At 39.4% G+C, this 27,647-nt stretch overlaps 1 protein-coding gene across 1 annotated transcript; it reads left to right on the top strand.

Moving 5' to 3' along the window:
* On the top strand, positions 1–27,122 carry HAS2 (hyaluronan synthase 2). The gene is made up of 4 exons (XM_033125761.1): positions 1–626; positions 12,568–13,194; positions 22,697–22,798; positions 24,221–27,122. The coding sequence occupies exons 2-4, from the start codon at positions 12,568–12,570 to the stop codon at positions 25,148–25,150; spliced, it is 1,659 nt and encodes a 552-aa protein (XP_032981652.1). The 5' UTR covers positions 1–626; the 3' UTR covers positions 25,151–27,122.
* Positions 27,123–27,647: the final 525 nt, after the last annotated feature.

Raw genomic sequence — 27,647 nt, 5'->3', positions numbered from 1 at the left:
CTCTCTAGTTAAGACCCCCTTAAGTTGGAGGAGGCAGAAAGGCAACAACTGCGAGGAAGGAGAAGTCAAGACGTCTGGAAAGAATTACCCAGTCCTGGCTTCCAGCAGCCCATTGAACCAGGGACTTGAATCAGCCCCAGCCAAAGACTTTCTCCCGATTCTGCGCTTCCTGGGTTCTGCTGAGTCTTCACCCGTCTTTCTTTCTTTTTTTTTTTGACACGAAAAAGAGAAGAGACTACGATATCAGGGGAGAGGGACTGGAACAAAAAAAAAAAAAAAAAAAAAAAAAAAAAAGAAAGAAGGAACAACACACAAAATAATAATAAATAAGAAAGTTAATTTATTTTTAAAGCACAAATTTTTCTTTTAAGAATTAATAGACTGAAGTGCAACGGAAATATCAAAAAGAATAGTAGTGAATTTTCCTTTTAAAGTGGGGGAGAATCAAACCTTGAAGACGCCCCCATCCTTTTTAAATGTTGTTTTTAAATTTTTTATTTTTTTTGGCCGGTCGTCTCAAATTCATCTGATCTCTTATTACCTCAATTTTGGAAACTGCCCGCCACCGGCCCTCCGGGACCACACAGACAGGCTGAGGACAACTTTATGACCAAGAGCTGAACAAGGTACGTTACACTGGCGCGATTTGGTGAAGCATGAGGGTCCTCGAATAGGCCAGGGAGAGGGAAGAAATTATCAACGTAAGTGTTAAAAATTTTAAAGTTAGTTTTCGACAGAAAAGTTTGAGATCAGAAAATTTCCAACAGACTGAAAATCAGGGTACTTCGGACCACTGTCAGGCTTAGCAATTTATCTTTTACCATCCCTGTGGCGCTCTCCAGAAATCCGCTGCCTTGCTAGGAACACAGGTAAACTCTGCCCGGGAAAGACTGCACGTCCCGGGACGTACTTTTCCATTCCGCATCTTCCGGAGCCGCAGAGGGGCTCCCGAGTTAGGAAACACGAATTTCGACTGTGTAAAGAAAATGTATTCCGCATAGCCGCTTCCTTCCCCCTTACCTCCTCATCCCTTTCCTTCTTTTTTCCCACACTCTCGATGTGGGGAGGAAAACCCTGGAACAACGCAGAGCGTTTTACTTCCAAGTACTTACTGCTTCTTACTTGTAATGCAAAGGGTTAAAGCGATCCCGGCTCCCAGCTTCGGAGAGCTGGGACCCCAGAGAAGGAGGGCCCTCCGCTACCTCCTCTCAGCTACCGGCCTCGCTCGGCCACTCCCCCCTCTTTCTCCGGCCTCCCCTCTTTTGCACTGCCTGCACCCCCATTAAAATGTCAGGCTGGGTCTGTCCGGGCTCAGCTGGGCTCCGGAAGCCTTATTCGGGCCAGGGGTCCCTGACGCCAGCGGTGGCTGTCGCAGACCCCAGCAGGAGGAGGGCGCGCATCCCTTCTCCGCTCTGGGCCCGCCAGCCCGCCGGCCGCCCGGGGGCAGGGCGTGCTTGGGGACCGCGCGATGCGCGCCGGCAGCTGCAAAGTCCCGGGAGCCAATTCCGACGTGGCACCGAGCACGCTGGCGCTTCTTTCCGCAGCTGCAGCGCCAGGCACAGCCGGGTGGGGGGCTTGGGGGCGCCGTTCCGAGCGCCCAGTCCGGGGTTGGGGGCGGGGGTCCGCGGGAGCCAGGGGTGAAGGTGGGAGGCGAGCCAGAGGCTGGGTTGGGATGGATAATCAACACCTTGGGCAGAATTCGTCACGCTGGTTCCCGCCCAGCTTGAGCCAGGACTCTGAAATGGGTCCATGTGAACCGGAGGGCGGGTCTGAAAGAAGGGTCTGTGTGAGGGCGAGAACTGGGAGGCGAGGGAGGCTCTTTCCTCCGGCCAAGGAAACGCGCTGAAAGGATAATTAAGGCTGGAAAGAGGAGCTGGGAGCGGAGAGGCGGTGCCTGGGGAGGAGGCTTTACAAGACCCGGCTCCTATTACACAGCCTTAGGTGCCAGCTTCCCCCGCGCCTCTCCCTCCGTTCCCCAAACGCCGGCGCTCAGCACTGGGACTCTTCGGCCCCGCGCGCCACCGGAGCGAGCGAGCTGCCAGAGCCGAGCTCCCAGGAGGTGCGTGTAAGAGCCCTGTCGGCCCCTCCCTGCCCAGCTTCCCACCCCTGGTAACCGTTGCTGCCGGTGTCTCCCGAACAGCTGCTCAGAAAAGCTACTCTCCTCCAACCCACGTGGCTAGCTTGGGGATTGCCTTTGACGTCACGCTCAGCGGGGAGTGTGACGCAATAGATCGGGAAGCGCTGATTGGCCATGAAGGGCTTCCCCGAACTCGAGGTCTGATTATATAGAGTTTCAGCTCAGTGTCAAAGTTAAGGTAGTTCTTGGTTGGGCTTTGCTGAAGACAGTGCTGCGGTTGATAAGAGAGAATTTAACTACCCATTGTAGGTTTCAAGGTCCCCCTCCCCCCGATTCCCCCCCCCCTCCCGGCAGATTCCTCATTACAGAGAAGGCATATGATAATGTATCCTTGGAGGTGTTAATAAGGATTATGAACTTTTAAAAAAGGTCATTTTAACAAAAAATTTAAAAGGTCAACACATTCAAATATGCTAATGAAATGTTTAAAATTAAAATGTGTATTTATGTAGAATTGGCTGGAACAAATATATGCCCCACAAACTATTTGTAGATACAACATTAAATTTTACAGAAAAGAACTCCTAAATGCTAAACTTTTTCATTCCAATGTCTGCAAGTTGACACATTCATTATATTAATTTTTACTGCATTTTTCTAGAGGCTAAATGAGATTACTCACACAACCGAGGTAGAGTTTGTTTAATACCCATCATAAAAGGTTTTCTTAGTATTTTGACTATTCTTTTACATTTTTAATAAACGTTTAACTTTTTAAAGTACCTGTTTTAGGATGTATGTTATGTTGTATATGTGTTTGCAATTGTGGAACAAACCAGAATTCTAAATAGACATTTGTGGAGTACAGTATTATACTTAGGATATTATCCCTCCTCTTTTTCATTTATGTATTACTTGAGTTGGGTGAATAGAAAAATGTATTGTAGACGTTTTGACAAATATGTATTCTCTGAGTGGCTTGTATTGTTCCTAGAACTGAATCCTCACTTTACCGGAGAAAGTTATGCAGCTTACAAAAATTCAAGGCCATAAATTGGTGGCTAGTATCAAATTACAATGTCACTCACCACAAAACAGAGATGATACTTGGCCAACTACCTTCCTGGAAAAAAGGAATTGTGCAACAAATGAATATGAAACTTACTAGAAAGTAAGGCAGATTGGGTAATTCAATTTATAGAATAATCCCACAGTGTTGACTTTCATGAATGCTTCCTCACACATGGTTTCCATACCAGGTGAGATTTCTGTCAAAACATTTTTTCCCTTGAATTTTTAAACACACACCTTTCCCTGATTCATTTACTTTCCATTCATTGGCACTGTGCGGTAAATGGTTATCTATGGATCAATGTGAAGATCCCTTTTGGCAAAGTCAGTTACATTTTAAATCTAAGGACAAGTAGTTTGTTACATTATTAGCTTTCGTGACTTTCACGTGTGGGAGCAATGAGTTAATGAAATGGGAGAATAGAGCATAAACCCCACTGGCCCTCCCTGGGTTCTCTTTTTATCCATACACACCCAGACTTGTTCCACCAAGAGGCTGAAAGGACAGAGCCATCGGCAACTGGTATGACAGCTGAATGTGGGGACAGCTCCCTGAAGAAAAATCACTTCCATCACCCCAGCTTAGTTTTAATCTTTTCCTCTCTAGCAGCAATCTGCATAGAATAAGTAACATCCTATTGCATATACCTTAAGTTATCCAAGTCTATTTTGAATGTTATTTAGGTGGACATACTATATGCTGCCTTGCTCACAATCTAGAAAGATGTCACTGATACGAGTCAAAAAAAAAAATATATATATATATATATGTATATATATATATATATATATATATAACAAGGTCATACTGTTAAGTATTTTATTTAAAGAAATATTTATGAATGAATGCCTCTTAAATGCATACAGCTGTACTGCAGATTATTAAAAATGAATAAGATGCAGTTCACATTTTAATGGGATTCATCACACAAAAAGTGTACTCAAGTCTTCAAATAACCATAGTGTAAGGCAAAATAGGTTCTGGCCCATAAGAAAAGTAAAATAATAGCTACTGTTTATCACATGTCTAATATGTCTTAGACATTGAGTTAGACACTTTCCATACATTGTATCTAACATCCTCACCCCACCCCTGACCTAGAAAAGAAAACTTTATAAATAAAGGATCCTTGCCCAGAAAGATTAAGCAACTTTATCAAAGTCACAGTGTTAGGAAGATGTGTGGATGGAATTTAATCCAAGAAATAGTGACTACTAGAATGCCTTTGAACTGGACATGCATGCTGCAGCTGGATTAGTCACGTTTTATGGAGTCTCAAATAGACAAGAAATCACATTTGATTCAGAGAGATCAGGAAAGACTCATGAATAGACTTGGCGTTGGCACAGGGTTTTGACCTAAAGACATCGTGCCCAAGAGCCAGTGGAGGAAAAGACAGAACTAAGATTCCATGTCAAGTCTTTTTGTAATGTTTCCCTTTGCCACACTGAAACTTTTGGATGAAGTTCAGCTAGTGAAGTTCAAGAACCAATAGGGCAGTTAGGAGAACTGGCATCCTAGGAATAATTGACCCATATTAATGGTGCAAATGAGGAGAAATCTGAAACCTAAAGCTCTAGATCCAGACACAGCTGGGGTGACCAGGCCTTTGAAAGCCTTTATCACCTGACCCTGCAAGCTTGGCTCCAGCATCTCTGCTAGGATAACTGCAATGAGACTGGAGAAAAAGGCCCACTTCAAAGCGCAGAGCATGGAAACCAGAGTGTACTCTTTCCATAGGTCAAGCTGAGCTGCTTCAGTAAATTATCTTAACTGGGCATTCTGATTTCTGGACTTTTAAAATCTGTGCTGACTGATCTGGGTGGGATTTACTTTGAAAGGAGTCCTGTGTAATATCCTTGGTTTTCTTGATCTGTTATAAGTAATCAAACATACTTTAGACACCGCTACATTAATCATCCCTCCCTCTCACGCCTGAATTCAACCTTTGTAATTATGGACTACTTAGCATTTGACGGAAAGGTTTAGATGTTTAAGTGAAGGAAAGATTTTTTTTTTTCTTTCTAAATTTTACCTAGAACTTAAAATTGGGCACGAATGAATCAAACAATGTATGGTTTATAGTTTTACTTAATCCTTGAGCTTTCTGTTAGGAAAAAAATTGTGACCAGTTGCTTAATTTTGTGCAAATATCTATAGTGCATATGTGCAACACAATTGCTTAATAGCAGGTTATCTTGAAGGATCATGCCGAAACATTAAAACAAAAAATTACCAAAAATGATAAAATGCAAAAAAGAAAAAGTCCTAATGTTCTGATAAGATAGTGAAGGAGGAATGAGAAATGTCTGTTTTGAAAAATAAAATACGTGGGGAAAATTGTGTCTGAGGATAAATTTTTATTAGGGTTCAACTAGTTGTACCAAGAGGCTTGTTAGCTGCCCCAAAGTTACACTTCTGTCTAGCACAGTAAACTGGTATCATCTCCCACATCTATAAGCATGTTTTTATTAAAAGGTGTAATAAGGTGTCGAGGTCAAGATCATAGTCTCCATAGTCAATCCTTGGTGTGAATATCAGCTCCACCATCAAGCCTTTGTGTATTTTTCTCTGAGCCTTAGTTTCCTAATCTGTAAAATGGAGCAGACAGGAGCTCCTAGGTCTGCTGTGAAGATTAAGTGAAATGTATTAAAGTGTTTAGCAAGATGTCTGGTATGTAGAAAGTGTTCGATAAATATTGATTATTATTATTTCAGCATATAGATGCTAAAGACAATTTCCTAATCATATCATCATAGGACATTATGATATTTTACAAATCCAATTTACTTAAGTTAAAAATAAAAAACAATTTACCCATTTCTCCCACCTCCAAACCTCCCACCTCTGTCAAGCACCAGTCTGTTCTCTGTATCTGTGAGCTCAGCTTTTATTTATTTATTTACTTATTTATTTGATTCCATGTGTAAAAAATCACACTGTATCCTCTCTCTGACCCATTTCACTCAGAACAATTCCCTTGAGGTCCATCCATGCTGTCACAAATGGCAAGATTTCATTCTTTTTTATGGCTGAATAACACACACACACACACACACACACACACACACACACACACACACCTCTCTATCCTTTTATCTATCAATGGACACTTAAGTTGTTTCCCTATCTTGGCTATTGTAAAGAATGCTACAATGGACATGGGGGCACAGATACCTTTTCAGGTTAGTGTTTTTGTTCTCTTCTATTTTCCTTTTCTAACTTTGTTTTCCAAAGGTCTCCTAGAATTGATCTGGTACTCAACCCTCCGCCCCCATTATCTTTAGATACCTGAGCAAGAAATTATGGAACTGTTTTTTTTTAAAAGAACAAAAACTGCTGAATGAGAGGCACTCTGAGTGGCTCAGCATATATTCACTGCAGTAAAGATAGGGGAGGGACCTGTGCTCCGTCAGTCTGCACTGACTGTCTGAGTCCAGATGGACTTACTCATTTACTCAGAATGTATTGTTGAGTATCTACTATGTGCCGGAACCTGTTTTCATTTTTTGGTACAGGAATGCACAGTTGATTGAGACTCACAAGTCCTATAGCCATAGAGTGTACATAGTGCTATTTAGAAAATCAAGCAGGGTTCAGGGGAGAGAGTGACAGGGAATGAAGATAGGGCAGCGTGGGAGGAGTTACTTGTGAAGGATTGGTAAGCTAAGAGGTATCTTTTGGACTAATGTCTGCAGCCTTTCTCAGATGCTGACTCTACTAATTTGAATTCACTTCAGCTTCCCCCAGATCCAAAATGAAAGGACCCCTTTATGAAGCTATGGAGACTCGGTTCTTGCCACTGCACTAGGGCAGTGAGATCAGCTGTTATTCTCTCTCATCCAATATTTGCCCTCTGGTTAATACGAGAAGGTCAAGGGGATGGAAATGGCTCTGATGCCCTGTGATCCATATCCCATAGAATCCTGCTTGGGGTATATAATCTAACAGCAAGTCTTGAATCTGCACTGTGGGTGGAACCACTGGAAACCCAGTGCCTTTTTTATTGTAAAATAGGATTTGGGCAGCACAGCTGTTGCATAGATGGACCCACCAGCTTCCTTTATGACAACCTCATTCCATGTGCCTTTTGGCTATACCCGTAAAGAAAATTATACGAGCCCAGATATCTTCTTGAGTAGTGGCTGGTTTTTGTCTGTACCTTAGGGCATGTCAATTCATCATTTTTCATAACAGCAGGAAAACAGTTTTCAAAGTTCTTTTCTAATCTTTTTTTTCCCCATAACTTTTATTGGGGAATATTGGGGGACAGTGTGTTTCTCCAGGGCCCATCAGCTCTAAGTAGTTGTCCTTCAATCTAGTTATGGAGGGCGCAGCTCAGCTCCAAGACCTGTTGCTGTTTTCAATCTTCGTTGCAGGGGGCGCAGCCCACCATCCCATGTGGGAATCGAACTGGCCACCTTGTTGTTGCGAGTGCGCTCTAACCAACTGAGCCAGCCGGCTGCCCTCTAATCTTTTCTTCTACAACACGTTTTACTTATCCAGAAACGAGAGGATGCTGCCTATTTTGTGATGAGGGTTCAAATCTATTTAGCAAATATTTACTGAGAATATTCGAATCACCTGGCATTATGCCAGCTTGTGGATACTACTCCTTTGAGCAAGTTACTTAAATACTGGGTCTTGGTTTCCTTGTCAGATGCATATGTTATTTGTAACACGATAGTAACAACATATTTACCACTTAAAGTTATTAAAACTAAGTAGGATCATGCTATTCAACGAAACAAACAAAACTTGCTCCACTGCCTGGAACCTAATGAACGATGAGTAAATATCAGCTGACATAACAATGATGCCGATATGATATTGATAAAATTACATCCATTCATTCAGTAAATACTTACTACCAACCATAAGTCAGGTTGGTAGTCAGTAAATATTTATAAAGACTATAACTCAGGTTTTTGTCCTTGGGACACATGAGTGAAAAAAGATTTAAAGAATGTCTGTTGGCTCTGTGGAACCTACATTATAGTACCTCAAGCCATTCTTTACCACTTGGTTTGGCTCAGAATTCTGTGAAGAATACTACTTAGTGAATAACTGTTATGAGGTCCAATAGCAACTGAAAAAAATCAATGAATAGGGGAAAGTCTACTGGTCCAAACCAAAAAAAATCCAAGCTTTATATTTTAAATATGGAAGTTAGATTTCTAAATCATCTTTCTATCCAGCAGTAAGGTCTTATGATCTAGGATGAAACTAACCAGATTTTCCAATTTAACAATAAAGCCATATGTCTGACAAGGAGAGTTTGCTTATGAAACAGAGTGTTTGAATTGGGGATTGTCTCAGAAAGTCTCACACATATGGTGCCCATATCTATGAAATCACCCAAGGGAAATTATAAAGAAACACATCCTGTGTGTCACTCCCTGAGATCAATGTACTCCCTCAGTTAAGCTGGCTCTGAAATGTGCCATTTGCCCTTTGGCCTAGACTGAGATGCTGTGTGTGTCACACTACGCAACAATGCGGTATCGTGCAGAAATAGAAAGGTTTGATTCTAGCCACATCACTGCAAATTACTAGCAACTTTTCCCAGGCTTCAAAAGGACATTCTGTAGACTCCTATGATGTAAGAGGGTGTTCCCACTTCAGCTGTGGCCAGCAGATGCTATGTGAACACTCTCCGTCCACGTGCTGATAAAAGCAAGGAAAATGTGAATAATGGAAAAAGAATAGCAGGCAGTTCTTTTGCTGGCTATGGTGATTTTAAACACAAGTGAAACACACACTTCAGCTTCTCCCTGGCAGAGGGTTTTAGTCCCCTTGAAAATTTTCACTCTTGTGCGAATGACTCACGTCTCAGACACAGACAAGTTCCAAGTCTGGTGCTCCCAGCACCTTTAGGCAGTGGTTAATGCACCCTTTGGGAGTTTTCAGCATCCCGCCAGCTGTTTTCATTAACAAGGGATGCTGTGCTCTCTTGCCTTTCACTGAAAACTCAGCAGTTCACCACTCCCCTAAGCCTGAACTTTTCCATTTGTGCTGTGATTACCTTTATCAAGGCTCATGTGTTACGTATTATGGTGTCCTACATAAGTGCTAGAAATGGAACACACTTTTTTTTTTTTTTTTAAGGAGGGCGCAGCTCACAGTTGCCCATGTGGGGATTGAACCGGTAACCTTGGTATTCTTAGCACTGCACTCTAACCAACTGAGCTAACCGGCCACCCCTTTTGGGTGTGTGTGTGTGTGTGTGTTTTTGGGTGTGTGTGTGTGTTTTGTGTGTGTGTGTGTGTTTGTGTGTGTGTGTGTGTTTGTGTGTGTGTGTTACTTTCCTTGTTAGCCGATTCTTTAAACTACATTGCATTTCTGGTTTTTAAAAACACTTTCACAAACACTGATTTTGCTCCTCCCTGCAGCCTTGGGTGGGGTCAGGGACAAGTACTACCATATCATCTCTATTTAACAAAAGAAAACAGTGTACACAAGCTCAAGTCCTTGTCTCCAGGCTATGTTGCATGACCTAGGTTTTATATATATATATATATATATATATATATATATATTTTAAGATTTTATTGGGGAAGGGGAACAGAACTTTATTGGGGAACAGTGTGTACTTCCAGGACTTTTTTCCAAGTCAAGTTGTTGTCCTTTCAATCTTAGTTGTGGAGGGCGCAGCTCAGCTCTAGGTCCAGTTGCCGTTGCTAGTTGCAGGGGGCGCAGCCCACTATCCCTTGAGGGACTTGAGGAGTTGAACCAGCAACCTTGTGGTTGAGAGCCCACTGGCCCATGTGGGAATCGAACCGGCAGCCTTCGGAGTTAGGAGCATGGAGCTCCAACTGCCTGAGCCACCGGGCTGGCCCCAACCTAGGTCATATTCTTAGGGTACACTAAACGCAAAATTCATGATGGGTAAACAAACAACAACTCGAATTATTTCTTGATGTCATTAGAGTCTAGGGGAGGAATTCCTGACTGGTGGCTGGCTCCTCCCATGTGGCAATTCAAGGACCAAGCTCCCTCTAATTGTGGGCTGTGCAATCTCCTAGGACCTTGTTGATCTGAGCATCAAGGCTATGGAAGTCAAAGAGATTGAAGGAGGCCCACTCATTTCTCCCTTTTAAAAGTCTCTGTTGAAAGTGGCCCATCTGCAGTTTCCCAAGGCTGGACCACCACGGCCACATCAACTAGTCTGTTCTCCAAAGTCCAAAGGAAAGAAAACAATTGGTGAGCAGCTACACGAAAGTATGATTCAGATTCACTCAGGACCACTTCAGTGTATGACCCCAGGGATGAGAAGGTGAACGTTGCCTCTTGGAGCTGCTCAACCAGATGGCCACAAGTAACAACCAAGATCATACTAGGTGCTATGTAGACATTCAATTTGAAGCCTTAATGTGGAATAGGACAATATAGATAGCATATCCAGCAAGAGATTTTGCAGATATAATTGCTTAGCCAACGTTTCCATTGAAAAGAGATTTACTTAGCTTTCAAAAACTAGTTGAATTAAAGAAAAAGATTAAGTATTCATTATCTGTAAATGTGACAAAAACCCTGAAGTTGCTGTGAATGATTGAAGACGGGGACACTGCATTTGTACCAATTATGTCCCTTATTATAGTTCAGTCTTAGAAGAGGAGGAAAATAAGCTTTGGGGGGAAAACAAAACCGTGATCATTGTGATTTATAATAAAAAAATATACAATTGAACCCTTGAATAATTCAAGGATTGGGCTACCCACCCACTCAGAAATCCCCGTACAATTTAAGTTGACCCTCCACATTCAAGGGTAGAAAATCCATGTATAAGTGGACCCACACACAATTCAAACCTGTGTTGCTCAAGGGTCAAGTATATGTCTGGCCTAGAGCTCCTAAGGTCTTTGGAGTTTCCTAAGTGAGGAGAGCCATGGAGGTGTCTTTTGTTAAGTTAATGAGGTGACTTGGAAAGCACCTAAGGATGAGGGAAGCCTGGTTGCCAGTGGAGCCAACCATGTGATTGGAGGATTGAAACTTCCAGTCCCACCCCTAGACCTCTTGGGAGACGAGAGGGGTTGGAGGTTGAGTTCAGTTGCCAATGGCCAATGATTTAATCAGTCGTGCCCATGTAATGAAGCCTCTATAAGAACCCTGAAGGAGAGTGTTTTGAGAGCATCTGGGTTGGTGATCTGGAGAGAGTAGCAAACTCAGTGTAGGGAAGCTCTGCACCCTTCCCTACACATTGCTCTATGAATCTTTGGCTGTTCCTGGGTTACATCCTTTTATAATAAACCAGTAATGTGAGTAAATGAGTTGTCTGCGTTATGTGAGCGAATTAACTGGACCCAAGGAGGGGCCTTGGGAAGCTCTGATTTATAGTCAGAAGTACAGGTGACAATCTGAGCTTGAGACTGGCATCTGAAGGTGGGGGGCGGAGGTTGGAGCTGCCTCATGGCACTGAACCCTTAATCTGTGGAATCTGACACTATCAAGTAGCTAGTGTCAGAATTGAGTTAAATTGTAGGACACATAGCTGGTGTCCAGAAACCTCCTCCCCCACACACATTGGAATTGGGTCCAGAAACCCAAAAAGAAAACTGAAAAGAAAGGTCTACCAGACACTACCAGATGCTTTTATGGTCCTCCTAAAGTCCAGTTGTTCAAAACCTTAATCAGGAGATACAAAAACTGTAGTGGGGAGTACAAAATTGGCTATGAGTAAGAGCTGAAATGTGTTTCAGGTTTAATATGATAGCTTTTAAAAGGATGGGAAACTTACCTATTGAAGTTAAGCATGATGCTACTTTATGACATCTTTGTACAAACATTTATTGTGTGCTTACTGTGTTCCAGTAAGGTTCCTGCTCTCCTGGATCTAACCATCTGATATTAGTGATGGTGGATGGAGGGGATGGCCCTTCTGAACAGAATACTGCAATTTAGAGTTGCAGGGGCTTTGATAGATGACTGTGGGATATCCAGGCATCAAGCCTTTTCATGTCAACAGAGACTTTGGAAATAATCGAGTCTAAACTCCCTCAGTTAACAGATTAAAACAATGGAGGCCCAGAGAGGTAACCTATAAAGCTTACACAGCTAATTGATGCAAGAGCTGATACTAGAATCCAGGTGTCCTGATCTCCAACTACAGCTGGCTGCATGGAGAAAGGGAGTGAGCTGAGGGATTTGCACTGGAGATGAGATGAAATTACACACGAGCAATTGAGCAAAATCTCCTGTGGATGTTTTCCTGGTCGGTATTGGGGGTGAGGAGACAACATGGTGTAGGAAGAAAGGTTGCCTTGATCACTAGGGGAGTTCGGATTTACACCTTCCTAGCTCTGACGACATACGTAGACCTCCCGGATGCTCCTGTTCTAATACTGTTCCCACGATACCATGTATCTAACAAGTGTGGGACAAGAGTCGTTCACCACTGTTTTGTTTGCTTGTATTACAGATGCATTGTGAGAGGTTTCTATGTATCCTGAGAATAATTGGAACCACACTCTTTGGAGTCTCTCTCCTCCTGGGAATCACAGCTGCTTATATTGTTGGCTACCAGTTTATCCAAACCGATAACTACTATTTCTCTTTTGGACTGTATGGTGCCTTTTTAGCATCACACCTCATCATCCAAAGCCTATTTGCCTTTTTGGAGCACCGAAAAATGAAAAAATCCCTGGAAACCCCCATCAAACTGAACAAATCTGTTGCTCTTTGCATCGCTGCATATCAGGAAGATCCCGACTACTTACGGAAATGTTTGCAATCTGTGAAAAGGCTCACCTACCCTGGGATTAAAGTTGTCATGGTCATAGATGGGAACTCGGAAGATGACCTGTACATGATGGACATTTTCAGTGAAGTCATGGGCAGGGACAAATCAGCCACTTATATCTGGAAGAACAACTTTCACGAGAAGGGTCCCGGTGAGACGGAAGAATCACATACAGAAAGCTCACAACATGTCACCCAGTTGGTCCTGTCCAACAAAAGTATTTGCATCATGCAGAAATGGGGTGGAAAGAGAGAAGTCATGTACACGGCCTTCAGAGCCCTGGGACGAAGTGTGGATTATGTACAGGTAGGTTTCCGAATTGCTGCCAGGGCAAACATACATTTAAATAAAGCAGCTTTTGTATCTCTCCAGTCATATGCTTATACCCCATCCGTGTCACTTCTGAACACAGTACTCCTTTCAGTTCATTTGAAAACAGCATGACTGTTGAAAAGCACATTTTGAAAGAGAGGGAAAAAAATCTTGTAAAACTGTTAAGACTATCTATGAACATGCTTAACTTGTGCAGTGTTATTGGTGGGAAATCAAGATTATTTTGAACAGGAGACCCTTCCTTCTTTTCTCTCCCTTTCCCTTCCCTTCTCTGCCCCCTTGGTTCTGCCAAGTCAAATCCAACGTCATTTTCCACACTCTTAAAATCTCGAGGCTTGTAAGAAAATAGTGTCTGCCGAGCAGAGGGTCTTGAGAAAATCTGCAGCAGGCCCAAGGGAAGGCTATAAAATGCTTTTCATGGAGACCCAGCAAAATGGGGGTGATGAGGACAATTTTGATTGAAAAGGGTAAGGAATTCAAAACTGAGACAGAGAGAGAAAGAAAAGGAAGGAAAATGAAAAAGGGAGAAAGAAAGAAACCTTCCCAGAGTAAAACCCAAAGTAATGTTTATTTCACTCCCCAAACAGCATTACCTCACTCACTGCAACTTGACCTTTGAAAGCGTTTGTGATGGTGTTTGCTTGCATGAAAATTAGACAGGCTGGTCTCATTAATTTCCTGACTGCTCACTCTAGGGTCTCTTTCTCCTCTCCTAGTTCTTATTGAAACTTTCTTCTTTAGGATGTTAGTAGGATCCCTGTGAGTTTTCAAGGTGTAAAAAATTTTCTCAGAATACTCCTACTTTAGTTAGATTTTGGCCATGGAGAAGGGAGAAATGTCTCTGGTTAAAAAAAAAAAGAAAGAAAAAAATCCACTGGGACACTTGTCCCTTTCTCTTAAAAGTGCAATCCTTCTTTTCAGAAGCCCCATCCTATACCTTGGGGACTTTATTGCTGCACAGTCATGCCCAGGTGGGTCTGTCTGTAATGGGATGACAACGGGCGCTGGCTTTAGAGTCAGTTGACTGAGGTTCTAATACAGATATTACTCCTCGCTGGATGACTGAGCAGGACCTCCTCCAATCTCACAGGGGTTTGAGGTAACAATTTCAAAAAATGTTAAGTGTACAAAAGTTACAAAGGTAGCAAAAGTTGTTAATGATGGTATTGTCCGTATTATGAAAACATTTGCTGTTAATTTTACTCAAAAATTTTTGTCCAGGTTCATCATGACCACAGGGCTCATTTTGGTTCATCTAAAGAGTTTTGAGGCAATTCTTCAATTGGTACCAATCTGCATAGTTACTGATCTCTGTTTTAGGGAGTTTATAGAGTGTCAACCCCAAGTTTCTCCTAATTTCTACAACTTTCAAAATTAAGGTAGTTTCAGTTAACTCAGGACATTTTTACCTATGAATATAGTGCCATTTCAGGCCCAGAGGAGGGATGAAATGACCTGTGTAAAGGAAGGGATGACTGGGGAACTTACAGAGAGGATTTGAAGAAGGAAGCTCTGGGCCTAAAATGAGAAACCATCTGTTTTGATTTTTTTGCTTTTAATTCCAGTTAAAACAATTGTTGCATTTGTCATTTCTAATCAAAACAGTGATTTTGTGGGTGTTCTTTTTTTTTTTTTTTTTTTTGCTCCTCCCAAACCCCCTTTTCTCATCATTCTTGTTTTGAATTTTGTTTGTATCCTTGACAACTTGACATTGTGCCTGTCCAGGAAAAAATAATACAAAATATAAAATACTGGAGTAGGCTTTCTGCTGGAGCCCTAATTAGGCTGGAGAGCTTTCCTTTCTTCAGGCTGAAGCCTCTGGATAGACTGATGGGAGCAGCAGCTGGTAACCCTCCTGGGACTCTCAGTCTATTCCAAGTGCTCAAACAAGGGTGAAAAATCTTGTGGCATTCTGTAACCAGAATGTAATTCCACCCTGCCATCGCTTATCACATTCCCCAACATTTAACGATGTGTGCCCTATAAAAATGGAAATGTTGTAAGGTTCAAACTAATACACTATCATCTAACATCCTGACTGACCCAGGATCTGAGGGTTTCAGAGAAGAAGCCACAGAAAGACAAAACAGAGCCCGGAGGAAGATGTTGGCCACTCAGCATTACAAGCAATTGAGAGACCGAACTTGGAGCTCAGGTTGATTAGGGAAGGAAGGAAGCAAAGTTCAGGTGCTAATACACAAGAGGAAATGGGGGCTACAGGAAGAAATTGACCATCTGGTCACATATTTGCTAACCTGGCTGGAAAACACTGCTTCACTGTGCAGAGAAATGGCCAAAATGATTGGTTTCCAGTTGCAGCTGGGTCTTTGGCACCAGTCAGTACTCTTTTTACTTGATCCTAAATAGATGTCTTGCTTATTGCTCTCATGACCTATTATTTCATACCTTCACCACTCTTCCAGCTCCCTACCCAAACTCCTCCCTGCTTAACTACTAACAGATGACCTTGCCTCTTATGAAAGAGAAAATCAAAAGTACTGGTTCTGAATGCCATCAAGATCTTTACTCTCTCCTTCTTATAGTGTCAAGGATTCCCAACCTCACGTCCTATCTCCAAGTTAACCTTTCTACAGATACTCCTGGGAATTTGGGTTGCCTCCCTCTGGTCTCCTGCAGAACAAAGCTTTACATCAATTACTACCTCTCCCTCGATCTCTTTCCTTTCATTTCTACCTCTCTCTGACTATTCCCTTAGCTTTAAAGTCCTTCAAATAATTAAAGCTGACATGGAATATGGGGAGAAGTTTTAGTCTAGGAGAAAGCCAGTTGAGTGTGGTAGCAAATTCATCTATGATGCTAGTGGCTGCTTTTAGAGATGGAGGAGCTAGAAAAACAGAAGAAAAACAATAAACTGAGAAAAGAAGATGAAGGAAGTGAGAAATAAAGAGCATGAGGAAGATTTTCTTAGTTTTGAATCAAAGCATTTCTGGGCAAACTTTTTTATTTCATAGTAGGACATATCTAGAGCTGTCTGGATATGGCTTAATTAAGGTAGGGCATAAGTCTTATTTTTTTTTTACCTTTGAAAACAGTATTTATAATAGCATTTTATTAATCAAAGTAACACGTTTATGGCAGAATGTTTTAAAACTATAGAAAAGCACAATGAGCTAAATTAAAATGAGCTGCATCACAGACATGACCCATAGATTATCAAATTTAATATTCTCCAGTGTATACATTTCTATTTTTCCCTTATTTTTAAAACAATTTTTGGGATTATATTATATTGACATTTTTGTGGGTTTTTTTTTGTACTTAACAATATCGGAAGACTTTAAGTATCCTTTGATGTCTAGATTATATAATTGCTTTATTCATATCTCTTATCACCGAACATGGATAATAAGTGGCCAACATAAGTGGTCACCATTCTGTGCGACAAAGGAAAAACTAATACCCCTGATGCGTACATTAGGGATTTTGCAGGTAGAAAATACACAATAAGTATGAACATTTTCTAAAGGGAAGAAGGTAATTTTATTATTATTGTTAATTTAATCTGGCAGCATCCTAGTTACCCAAGATTCTTTGAGCAGCAGAAAAGACTAAATCATTCATAGTAAGAGTTCCTCCTTGTTATTCACGGATTCTGGATTTGCAAATTACACTCTTCACTAAAATGGATTTGTAACCCCCAAATCAATACTTGCAAGTACTTTTATGATCATTTACAGATATGCAGCGTGGCAAAAACTTGGATTCAGTCTAGGTGCATGTTCCTAGCTGAGGTCAAACAAGACCATGCTGGGCCTTCTTGTTTCAGCTTTTATACTGTCACCAAGTAACTTCTTCATTGTCTATGTAGTATCATATTTTTCAAATTTTGGTGATGTATCTGTTTAACATGGCTCCAAGTGTAGTAGTGCAAGAGAAGGCTGTGATTGCCTATGGAGAAAATGTTAGAGCTTTGTTTAGGCATGAGTTACAGTGCTGTTAGCCATGAGTTCGATGTCAATCACACACACACACACACACACACACACACACACACACAGTGTATAATATATATATATATATATATATATATACACACACTATATACATGTATACTATATATTATATATACTATATATTGTATATTTAATATACTATATACACATATATAGTGTATTAAAACAGAAACAAATAAAACAAGATTAGGTATTGATCAGCAGACAAAATTGTTGTGACCCAAGGCTCGGAGGAACCTAACCCTGTATTTCTGCTAGAAAAAAGTTTTTGCTATTTGCTAATTCAGTGTTCACAGAAACTTTGTAGAACATAACTACTGAGAGTAATGAGAGTCCACTGTATGCAATATTTGATTGGTTCCTGTTCTGTATAAGAAGCCTAAGCAATGGGAAATATTCTGAGCACCGATGTTGAGAGTGTTATATGTCTCTTTGTATCCTTCATTTTAAAGGATAAGATTAAGGGCACACTGAAATAGAAATGGGGAAATACGAATTCTAGACGGAACTCTGTTGTTTACTTGCTAGAGAATGAATGTTCTCTGAAATCGCTCCCAGCTCAGGACTCTAATTCAGGACTGTAACATTTTAGTTTCTTTCTAGTAACATACTGTGTTTCCCCGAAAATAAGACCTAGCTGGACCATCAGCTCTAATGCGTCTTATGGAGCAAAAATTAATATAAGACCGGGTCTTATTATATTATGTAAGACCCGGTTTTATATTATATTATATAAGACCCAGTCTTATATTATAGTAAAATAAGACCGGGTCTTATATTATAGTAAAATAAGACTGGGTCTTGTATTAATTTTTGTTCCAAAAGACGCATTAGAGCTGATGGTCCGGCTAGGTCTTATTTTCGGGGAAACACAGTAGTCTAATTATTGTAGATCATTTCAGACACATTTGAATTTGTTCATTGTGATAAGAGATTTTCTAAAGGTAATCAATTCCCATGTTCTTTTAGAGATTCTACTGGGTCATCTATTTGTAGTAAGGGTATGTGTTTACTTAGGGAGCATAAAAATGTAAAGACTATTACCTAAGACTAATGGCGTACTTCTACAGTCCCTTGTAATTTACAAGGTACTTTATAGGCTTTGTCCCATCCAGTACCATGATGATGGTAAGTGGCTTGTTCAAGGTCATAGAACCAGTGAGATGTGACTCAAGACTTAATTGAGGCCTCTTGATTCTGATGGCATTTCTTCTTATCATATGCAAATCTTGGCTAAAGAAAAACATCTAATTTATTAATATTTTATATTTTTTATGCAGTTACTATTTATAACATGGAAATGGAGATAACCTTTAAAACAATCTATTAGAATTACAATTGGGGCCTAGAATATATTAATCGCAACTTTTTTAAAATTTACTTTTTATTATTTTTACTTTTTTTTTTTTTAATTTTAGGAAAGAGGTCCGTGCTCCTGCAACCAATTATTTTAGTCCCAAGGTTGGCAAACTTTGCTTGTCAAAGGCTTGGTAGTAAATATTACGCTTTGCAGGCTATGCGGTCTCTGTTGCAAATTCATCAACTTTGCTGTTTTTAGTGTGAAAGCAGCTGTAGATAATAGGAAAACGAATGCGCATGCCTGAGTTCCGATACAACTTTATTTATGAAGACTGAAATTTGAATTTCATATTTTTCATGTGTTACAAAATAGTCTTTTGATGTTCAACTATTTAAAAAGGTAAAAATCATGTTCAGCCCAGAGGCTGTATCAAAACAGGTGGCAGGCTGGACTTGGCCTACAGAACTAAGTTTGCCACCCACTGTTCTTGATAGGAAAGGAGAAGCACTGAACTCTTGGCTAGGATAGTGAAGGAGGAAGAGCCATGGTCTGACATACTTTCGTTGATGATTTGTTGTTAAGAATGAGGTGGCTGGTTCCTCCCAATAAGCTCTTTTTGCCTTTACATTTTCCACTAATTTTAGTCAAAATTTGGTGACTTCGCTTCACTTCAGAATCTCCTAGTGAGAAATCTTCGGACTGGTGATTATGTGGTTTAAGCAAATTCCAGTGACAACATTCAGTGTGGACAGAAAAACGTTCTGATTTGTTCTTGAACTGCTTCTGGTGTGCAAATCATGTCCTGTAAGTTTCTCTCCATGTGAGGTTTAGCTCTGTGTGAACTGGTGGGTATCCTCCCACAGCTTCTTAGCTAGAGCTAAAGAATCAACCAGCATTCATGACATTACATATTTGTTATTAATTGGTGAGGAGACAATTAAACATCTTGCTCCTGCTATACTGATTTTTACGAGGAGCTAAAGTTACTCTCTTTGCACACTAAAATGTAAATACTATTAGGTTCATGAACATACATGCTTTTACATACTTTCAAAGATTCTGGCTTTCTAGTTGGCATATTCAATCACCAAATAACATCCAGAAATTGAACTTCATAAAGCTCTTTAAATCCACTGTAACAAACCCCTTCCCAAGATGTTTCTCAGAGCTTTCTCTTCTGACAGTTAAACTCCCTATGCAAACAGTCTCTCTCAGAGAACTTCTGGTACTTTGCTGTCGGAAACTGGGGAGGGGCAGGGCTAATTTAAATATGCGGAACCTCAGAAGTTTGGTTCAAGTTCAGTCATTTGTAAGGGGCAGTTCCCTTGGTCTGCTTATGCTCACAAGCAGGCGGAGTTATTTGAACATTAATTCTAGATTGCCCCCTTCCTGTTGTTTTTAGACTTATTTTAGCTTTCTGGTTTTACCTTTTCCAGCTTGAGTCAACAGAAGTGGGTGTGGCCATGAACTCTCAGGATGTTGGATTCTAAAGGTGGACTGAACTTCTGCCTTTACTTTCTCTACCCTCCTCACCATCCTGCCTGCTCTGTAGCCACATTCAAACCAGTGATAGACAAGGCATGGCAGAGGCAAAACATCGCTTTGGAGGAGTTTCTTTAGGCTTCTGAGGCTTGAGATGCTTGGGTAGAAATCCAAGTATTAGTAAAATCCTATTTTCTACTGTGAGAAACTAATGCCTAGCTGCTGTCAATTTTTTTTCTTTCCCTAAAAGAGACCATGCTGGACCAAAATAGAATGCGGAAAAATAAGAATAAGTAAATAAACAAATATATTAGTACCTGGGTTTTTACTTAGAAACTGGATGCTTCTAAATAAGTTAAATAAAATAAAGAGGAGTTAACCCTAAAATTGATATAGTTAAATCCAGAGAGGCGATAATTTCATTTTTTATAATTGGATACCCCATATATTCCAATAATGCATTTAAACTGTTTTCACAAACATGTACACACAACAAAATGTATACACATTTTAAGAAAGGAAAAACCTGTATTAAAATCATAATACTCAATATATGCCAATAACAAAAGATGAATACAAGTCATGTGTATACATTTTTTGGGCACCCCCAGTATATATACTTTTAAACAGATATCACAAATTTATTATTATTCTTAAATTTTTCTTATCTGTATTACCCCATTATAGAAAGATCTAAATGTTTCATTTTAATTTTTTTATTAGTTTCACGTATACAAAACAACCTAGTGATTAGACATTTATATACCTCACAAAATGATAACCCCAATAAGTCTATTACCCATCTGGCATATAGTTATTACAATGTTATTGACTATATTTCCCCATATTGGACTTTATATCTCTGTGACTATTTTTTTTAAATTACAGTTGACATTCAATATTATTTTGTATTAGTTTCAGGTGTACATATAAATATATTTTTCCAGAAAAAAGTAGCTATTTGTAAAATTTAGACAGGCACATTTTTAAAAATATTGAGATTCCCTAGCTAATTATGTGAAGGACTCATATATATATATATATATATATATATATATATATATACACATCTGTATCCCCTTCAACTCTGAGAGTTTCTTTTACAAATTATTTTCTTAGTTTTTTGTTTCCATTTAAAACTGGTGTATGAAATCCCTATTTCTATAACGCAGTTGAGAACTGTAAAGCTAATTCCTTTTGATATAAATAAATAGCATACATCTTGATTAAATCCATCCAGTACAGCCAGAGTTGATGGTAAAATAATGAGAATTGCAGATAACACGTCAGTCGCTGCCAATCATGTCATTTATTGTTTCCATGGGGATGTTAAACTGGTTCATTGCATGTCAACTTTGAACACTTTATATCTACTAGGGCCTTGCTGCATTCCCCAGAAAAGAATACTATGTCTTATTAGTGTCAATCAGGGAGAGAGAGGGAGCAGTACTTTTCCTACTGCTGATTTCTCTGATCATGTGGAAGCACCTCCATCCACAAGTATAACTCACCTGTGGGAAAGGTAGTAGCCTTTCCCAGTTGTCTCACTTCTCCCTAAGAGAAGTGACTTAGTAAACTGATTGGTGAGTATGGAAGGAGTAAGGGGTCGCCCAACTCCTGCTTCCTCCTTCCTTCTGGGAGTGGGCTACCACCAAGGTGCAAGCATCTGTCATACCTTCTGCAGGAAGGGGCTGGCCCCTTTGGATGCTATTGAGAATAGATAACTATCTAATACTGGGGAACATAATTATGAAGCCCGCTACTCTACAGAAATAAGCCCTATTCTCCACATCAGCTTTATGAGTATACAGGTGCGATTTTGGTTTCTCATCTCCTTTATTCTATCTCATTTTCCAGTTGGTTCAGAAATCAGCCTGGAAAGACAAGTACTGATTATAACTTTGTCCCATTGGGCCTCCCGTAGAAATGCCTGTCGCGGGTTCGTGGGTATAGACTAATCTGCATAATTTTCTTGAAGTCCTAGTTGATTTGGTTTCATAATTGCTTTTTTTGAGTCATATAAGCATTGTACCATTAGCATTTCTAGGACAGCTTAAGATAATGTATATCTGCTTTTATATTCAAAGGGCTAGATGAAACAATGCTCTAGAACAAAAACATGATCTGAGGGTTCTGTTAGTTCCCTTTTTGTTGCAATGACATCTGCCAAGGTCATATGGACATCTCACTTCAGAATTATATAGCCAGCTATAGGAGAATTTTCTGTCTTTTATTCATCATATTAAAATGGGAGGGGGGAATAACTTTTCAATAAACCTCCCTTTTCATACAGTAATAGCAGTTTTTCTATCATTATTCAGACATGAAGGACAAGTTGCCTAAAAGCCTTATTTAAGCCAATTGAGAAAAAAAAAAAATCTAGGGGTGACCAAACCAAGATGTTTTCCAAATCCTAGGAAACTGGGATATTACTACGACATGAGAACATCCATGGCAAACTGGGACAAGCTGGTCACCCTATAAGACATACCTAGTGCATACCTTCCAGCAATGTCATGAATTTAAATAATGAGCTTGCTGTAAACAAGCACTTTGTATTGGCCGTGCTATGTAACAAACTCTGTCGTCCCTGTGATACTTCTTATTGAGGCCTTGTGACAATAAGGCTGAAGGCATAATGTGCATGCCCAATTTTGACTGTACAGAGCACACTCACAGTTCTTCCATTCCTTTAACTCATTTTCTACTTTCTTTGCAGGTTTGTGATTCAGACACCATGCTTGACCCAGCCTCCTCTGTGGAGATGGTAAAAGTTTTAGAAGAGGACCCCATGGTTGGAGGTGTCGGTGGAGATGTCCAGGTGCATATGGCTTCACGTTTTTCCCGAGTCACTTTTAGTAGCACTCTTGTTCATTGACTCAATGAACATATATTTACTACCCACAAAATGCTGTGCCAGGAATCATTTTTGCTGCTAGAGATACATAAGAATGTGCTTTTAACTCACTTTGTTGCCTCTTCTGTCAAATTGAAATAATTTAGGATTTCTTTGCTTATCCTGGGATATAACCCATGTCTGTAGTGCCTGATTTAAGTTACATATAACATACTGTAAATGTGTAATGATTTCCACCAGACCTTCTTGAGCCATAACTTCATGTTCTGGAAGAATCTGATGTTGGAGTTCATTTAGTTGCAAATGAACTAAAAAGCTGATCAATATGTGGTTGATAAAAAATACAAATTGGAAAACAAAAGGAACAGAAACTGCAACTCAAATTTGTACTAATAAGAAAGGCAGAGAAGCAATGAATTAATAAGTGGGTTTTCCAATTATTATTTATTTCTCACTGATTATTATTTATTTCCCATTATTTGCTATCAATGGAGAAACAATTAGTGAAGCAAAGATTAATGAAGGCAATTTGCAATTTGTAGAATGGCAAACTGAATATGTAAAAATATGTCAATAATAAATTGAGTCCTTTGCTAGTGTGAGATCACATTTTAGCCAAAGGTGAAAAGCACATTGAAATTTTACTTTAAAGTTTAGATGTTGTGTTGCTGTATGATGCATTTTGTGTATACATGATGATAGTGAAGGCAAAGAAAAGACACGACAATGGATAAAAAATAACCTGGTGATAAAAATGAAACATGCAACATCCAGGTGAACACTGAACAAAATTGAAACAGGGCAGAATTTAGAAATATTGCCAAGAAAAAGCTTATAATTTTGAATAATCTTTACACAGAGCATTATTTCAGGATTCAAGTTTTCAGGGGAGGCCAGAGCAAACCCTTTTATCAGTGGCATTGCAAAAAGCGGGGGAGAAGGAAAATTTATAGCCAAGGGTTGGATGAGTTGGAAATGAACCAGAACAGGCGGGAACAGGCCTTAAAACCTTCAGATCTTAGACGGTAGAAAAGAGTGTCTGGGGAGAAGAATTTAGGGATTGAGAACTAAAACCTAATTTAAAAAAAAACCCAACAAAAACCACCTCAGTATTATAATAAGAACAAGAACAAAAAGCATAGCTAGAAGAAGTCAGAGAGCGATGAATTAGAAAAACATGTCGGAGTCCCAACACATACACACAATTTATCAAATTAATCTAGCAATATAGATTCAGAGAAAATAAAATATAATCATGTCTACAAGAAGAAGGGAGCCAAAATAACAAACCTCTAGATAGTTAAGTAACCTCACAACAGTACAGATTTTGTTGGTATTTTAAGCTAAGGTTTATCTTTTATTTACTTATTTTTTTCCTTTTTGCAGATTTTAAACAAGTATGATTCCTGGATCTCCTTCCTCAGCAGTGTGAGATACTGGATGGCTTTTAACATAGAAAGGGCCTGTCAGTCTTATTTTGGTTGTGTCCAGTGCATTAGTGGCCCCCTGGGAATGTACAGAAACTCCTTGCTGCATGAATTTGTGGAAGATTGGTACAATCAGGAGTTTATGGGCAGCCAGTGCAGTTTCGGGGACGACCGGCATCTAACGAACCGAGTGCTGAGTCTGGGCTATGCAACAAAATACACGGCTCGATCCAAGTGCCTTACGGAAACGCCTGTAGAATATCTCAGGTGGTTAAACCAACAGACCCGATGGAGCAAGTCGTACTTCCGAGAGTGGCTGTACAATGCCATGTGGTTTCATAAACATCACTTGTGGATGACCTACGAAGCAGTTATCACTGGATTCTTCCCTTTCTTTCTCATTGCCACAGTAATCCAGCTCTTCTACCGGGGCAAAATTTGGAACATCCTCCTCTTCTTGTTAACTGTCCAGTTAGTAGGTCTCATAAAATCATCCTTTGCCAGCTGCCTTAGAGGAAATATCGTCATGGTCTTCATGTCCCTCTACTCAGTGTTGTACATGTCAAGTTTACTTCCAGCCAAGATGTTTGCAATTGCAACGATAAACAAAGCTGGGTGGGGCACATCTGGAAGGAAAACTATTGTTGTTAATTTCATAGGACTCATTCCAGTATCGGTTTGGTTTACAATCCTCCTGGGTGGTGTGATTTTCACCATTTATAAGGAATCTAAAAAGCCATTCTCAGAATCCAAGCAGACAGTTCTAATTGTTGGAACGTTGCTCTATGTATGCTATTGGGTCATGCTTTTGACTCTGTATGTGGTTCTCATCAGTAAATGTGGCAGGCGGAAGAAGGGACAACAGTATGACATGGTGCTTGATGTATGATCTTACATTGTTTGACATTTGCAATCACACATGCAGACACACAAAACCTGAGTTCCTCTAGGGACTGTCCAATATTGTGGCATCAGATAATGCCACCAAAGGAGACATATCACTGCTGCTGGGACTTGAACAAAGACATTTATTTTGATTCTGCCAAAGTAAAGTGATACACCAAGAAGAAGAAACTCAGATTTAACTTGTTATTTCTATGAAAATGGGAAGAATTCTTTGTTTATGCACTTTTTCCTTACTGTACATCTGCCTACCAGTGTTTTGCCCTATATACCTCACTAGCCATGCTTTATGTGGGTTATCATGGAAGAAAAGGATTTTGGAAACTCAAGGAAAAGTTCTTACAACATATACAACCTAACTTATGGACTGTGTTGATAGCTAATTTTTTTTTTAAAGGATTTTCTGTTTAACTCTACCAAATGAAATGCCAAAGGAAATTTTAAAGGCCGTTGGCTGTGCTGTATTTTTATATAATTGTACTGTGTTTTAAAATTTTGTATGCCAATTTTTAAAACAAATTCTGCATATTCTATATTTTACTTCTCTGCCAAAATACACCTGTTCTTCCTCCTTTTAAAAATAAAATAGGTTCTAAAAAAATTCAAACTTATAAAAAACCTACCCAAAATGTGAAGCTTGGTTGACTGATGTTCATGATAGAAAGAATAAACTGTTTTTCTCTCTCTCTACCTTTTAAAATCGAATAGTTTATTTCTGTGAAAAAGTATTTAAACGTTCAATATTTTAACTTTTTTTCATTCTTTTAGAAAAGGCCAATATACCTGTCACACTTTGGGAGTAAAAATACATACTTATATGTACAAAAAAAATAAATCATTGAAAATCAAGGCCAAAGGGGTAGAAAAGTGCAATTTTTTCATAAGATTAATAAAAGGGAATGCTAGTCCTCAAAAGAAAACACTGGGCATCCAGCACTGGACCTAACATACGTATCAAAGATGAATAATCGATGGAGATTTTGGCAGTGTTTTCCCAGGCTGAGTAAAAAAGGAAAGTGGAAAAAATTATCTGTATAATTTGGACAAATACAATGTAGTTCATCATTTTGTTCTGTGGCCTGAATTCACCAGATCCTGTCTATATATTTAACATTTTATACCTGTCTTTTTTTTTTTCAGTTTACCAGTTCACTTTACATGTTAGTATGAGGTTTCCATGTTTGAGTTGGATAAATTATAATAAATATAAAGCATTTAGATTCAAAATAGCAGATTCATGTTCTATCCTTTTACTTTCTAGGGAGGATTTTTTTTTCTGAATTATACAGATAATTTCTTCATCTCTTCTGTTCTTGGCCTACGTAGATATGTTTACATAGCAGAAATGATATCAAGGTTTAGTTAAGTGTATCAAGAATTGGCACATAAAAAAAAAAAAAATGATGAACCAGGTACCTGTAGTCCAGCTAAGCTTGCTTCTCCAGAGCCTTGGTTATCCAGTTTGACCTTTGACACGACCCATCTTGTCTTGTAGCTGGTGCCATGCAGACCTGTGTTAAAAACAATCGAACACATGAGTAGTTGCAGAAAAAGTATTGTGATGAAGCAGAGTCATGCGGAGAAGGGTTGGACTCTGTTTCCTGCCTTTCTGCTTCTTTTCCATGCAGACCTCTATGTTCCATCTATCCTGCCTAAGAAAAAGCTGCACGTTCTACCTTCGGAATACAAAAAGGTACATAACATTCTGCGGCTTGCTGATTGGAGAGCTTGTGGGAAACAAACACCATGCCAAGAAATGAGACTAAAACTTGAGTTTGCCTTTTTAACTATTTATGTTCTAAGTTAAGCTTTGATAACATTCAAATGTCAAATTCGCTCATTCTTATAAAAGATTGAATTAATTGCCTGTATTTATTTTAGCAATTATTCAATGTATTTCCAGTATAGGATGTAGAGTATAATTAATTTTTTTTGTAAATAAAATATTTTTGATAAGATGATTGTGTTTTTTTCTAAGGGAAGGGGGGAATTTCAAACAAAACAAAAACTTCTGTTTTCCTTATATATGGATTTAAGTATGGGATATATAGAAAAAAACAACACATGGTTGGTCAAGAATAACAAGTAATTTAATTTCACTAAGAAGGTAGAAATCCTCAAAATTGGTGTGGTTGGGGAATCTAGAAACTGGAAACTAGTCTTAACACAATCTTTGTCTCTAATCTGATTCTACTTTACCTTAAAAGCAGCCAAATTTAGGCAAAGTTTGTTTTATTACAGTCATTTATCATAGCTGGAAAGAGTCACAGATTTTCAGAAAAATCAGAAGCAAATTTGTTATAGTATTTACAAATAATAAAACCTTAAAATAACAATCCAGTACTGAGAACAACAGTTAAATGAATTATGGCATTTCCCAACAATGGAACATCGTTACCCATTAATGTTCTCAGAGAATAGGGTATTAGAGAAATGTTACATGAAAAATATATATATAATCAATTTGTACGGTAACATCCCAG

This window comes from Rhinolophus ferrumequinum, chromosome 14 (assembly GCF_004115265.2).
Source record: "Rhinolophus ferrumequinum isolate MPI-CBG mRhiFer1 chromosome 14, mRhiFer1_v1.p, whole genome shotgun sequence".
NCBI lineage: Eukaryota > Metazoa > Chordata > Mammalia > Chiroptera > Rhinolophidae > Rhinolophus > Rhinolophus ferrumequinum.
This window is presented reverse-complemented; position numbering and strand designations above follow the sequence as displayed.

Coding starts and splice junctions, on each gene's coding strand:
- HAS2 (XM_033125761.1), top strand. CDS start 12,568: ATGCATTGTGAGAGGTTTCTATGTATCCTGAGAATAATTGGAACCACA. Junction 13,195..22,696: donor GAAGTGTGGATTATGTACAG/GTAGGTTTCCGA, acceptor CTTTCTTTGCAG/GTTTGTGATTCAGACACCAT. Junction 22,799..24,220: donor GTGTCGGTGGAGATGTCCAG/GTGCATATGGCT, acceptor TCCTTTTTGCAG/ATTTTAAACAAGTATGATTC.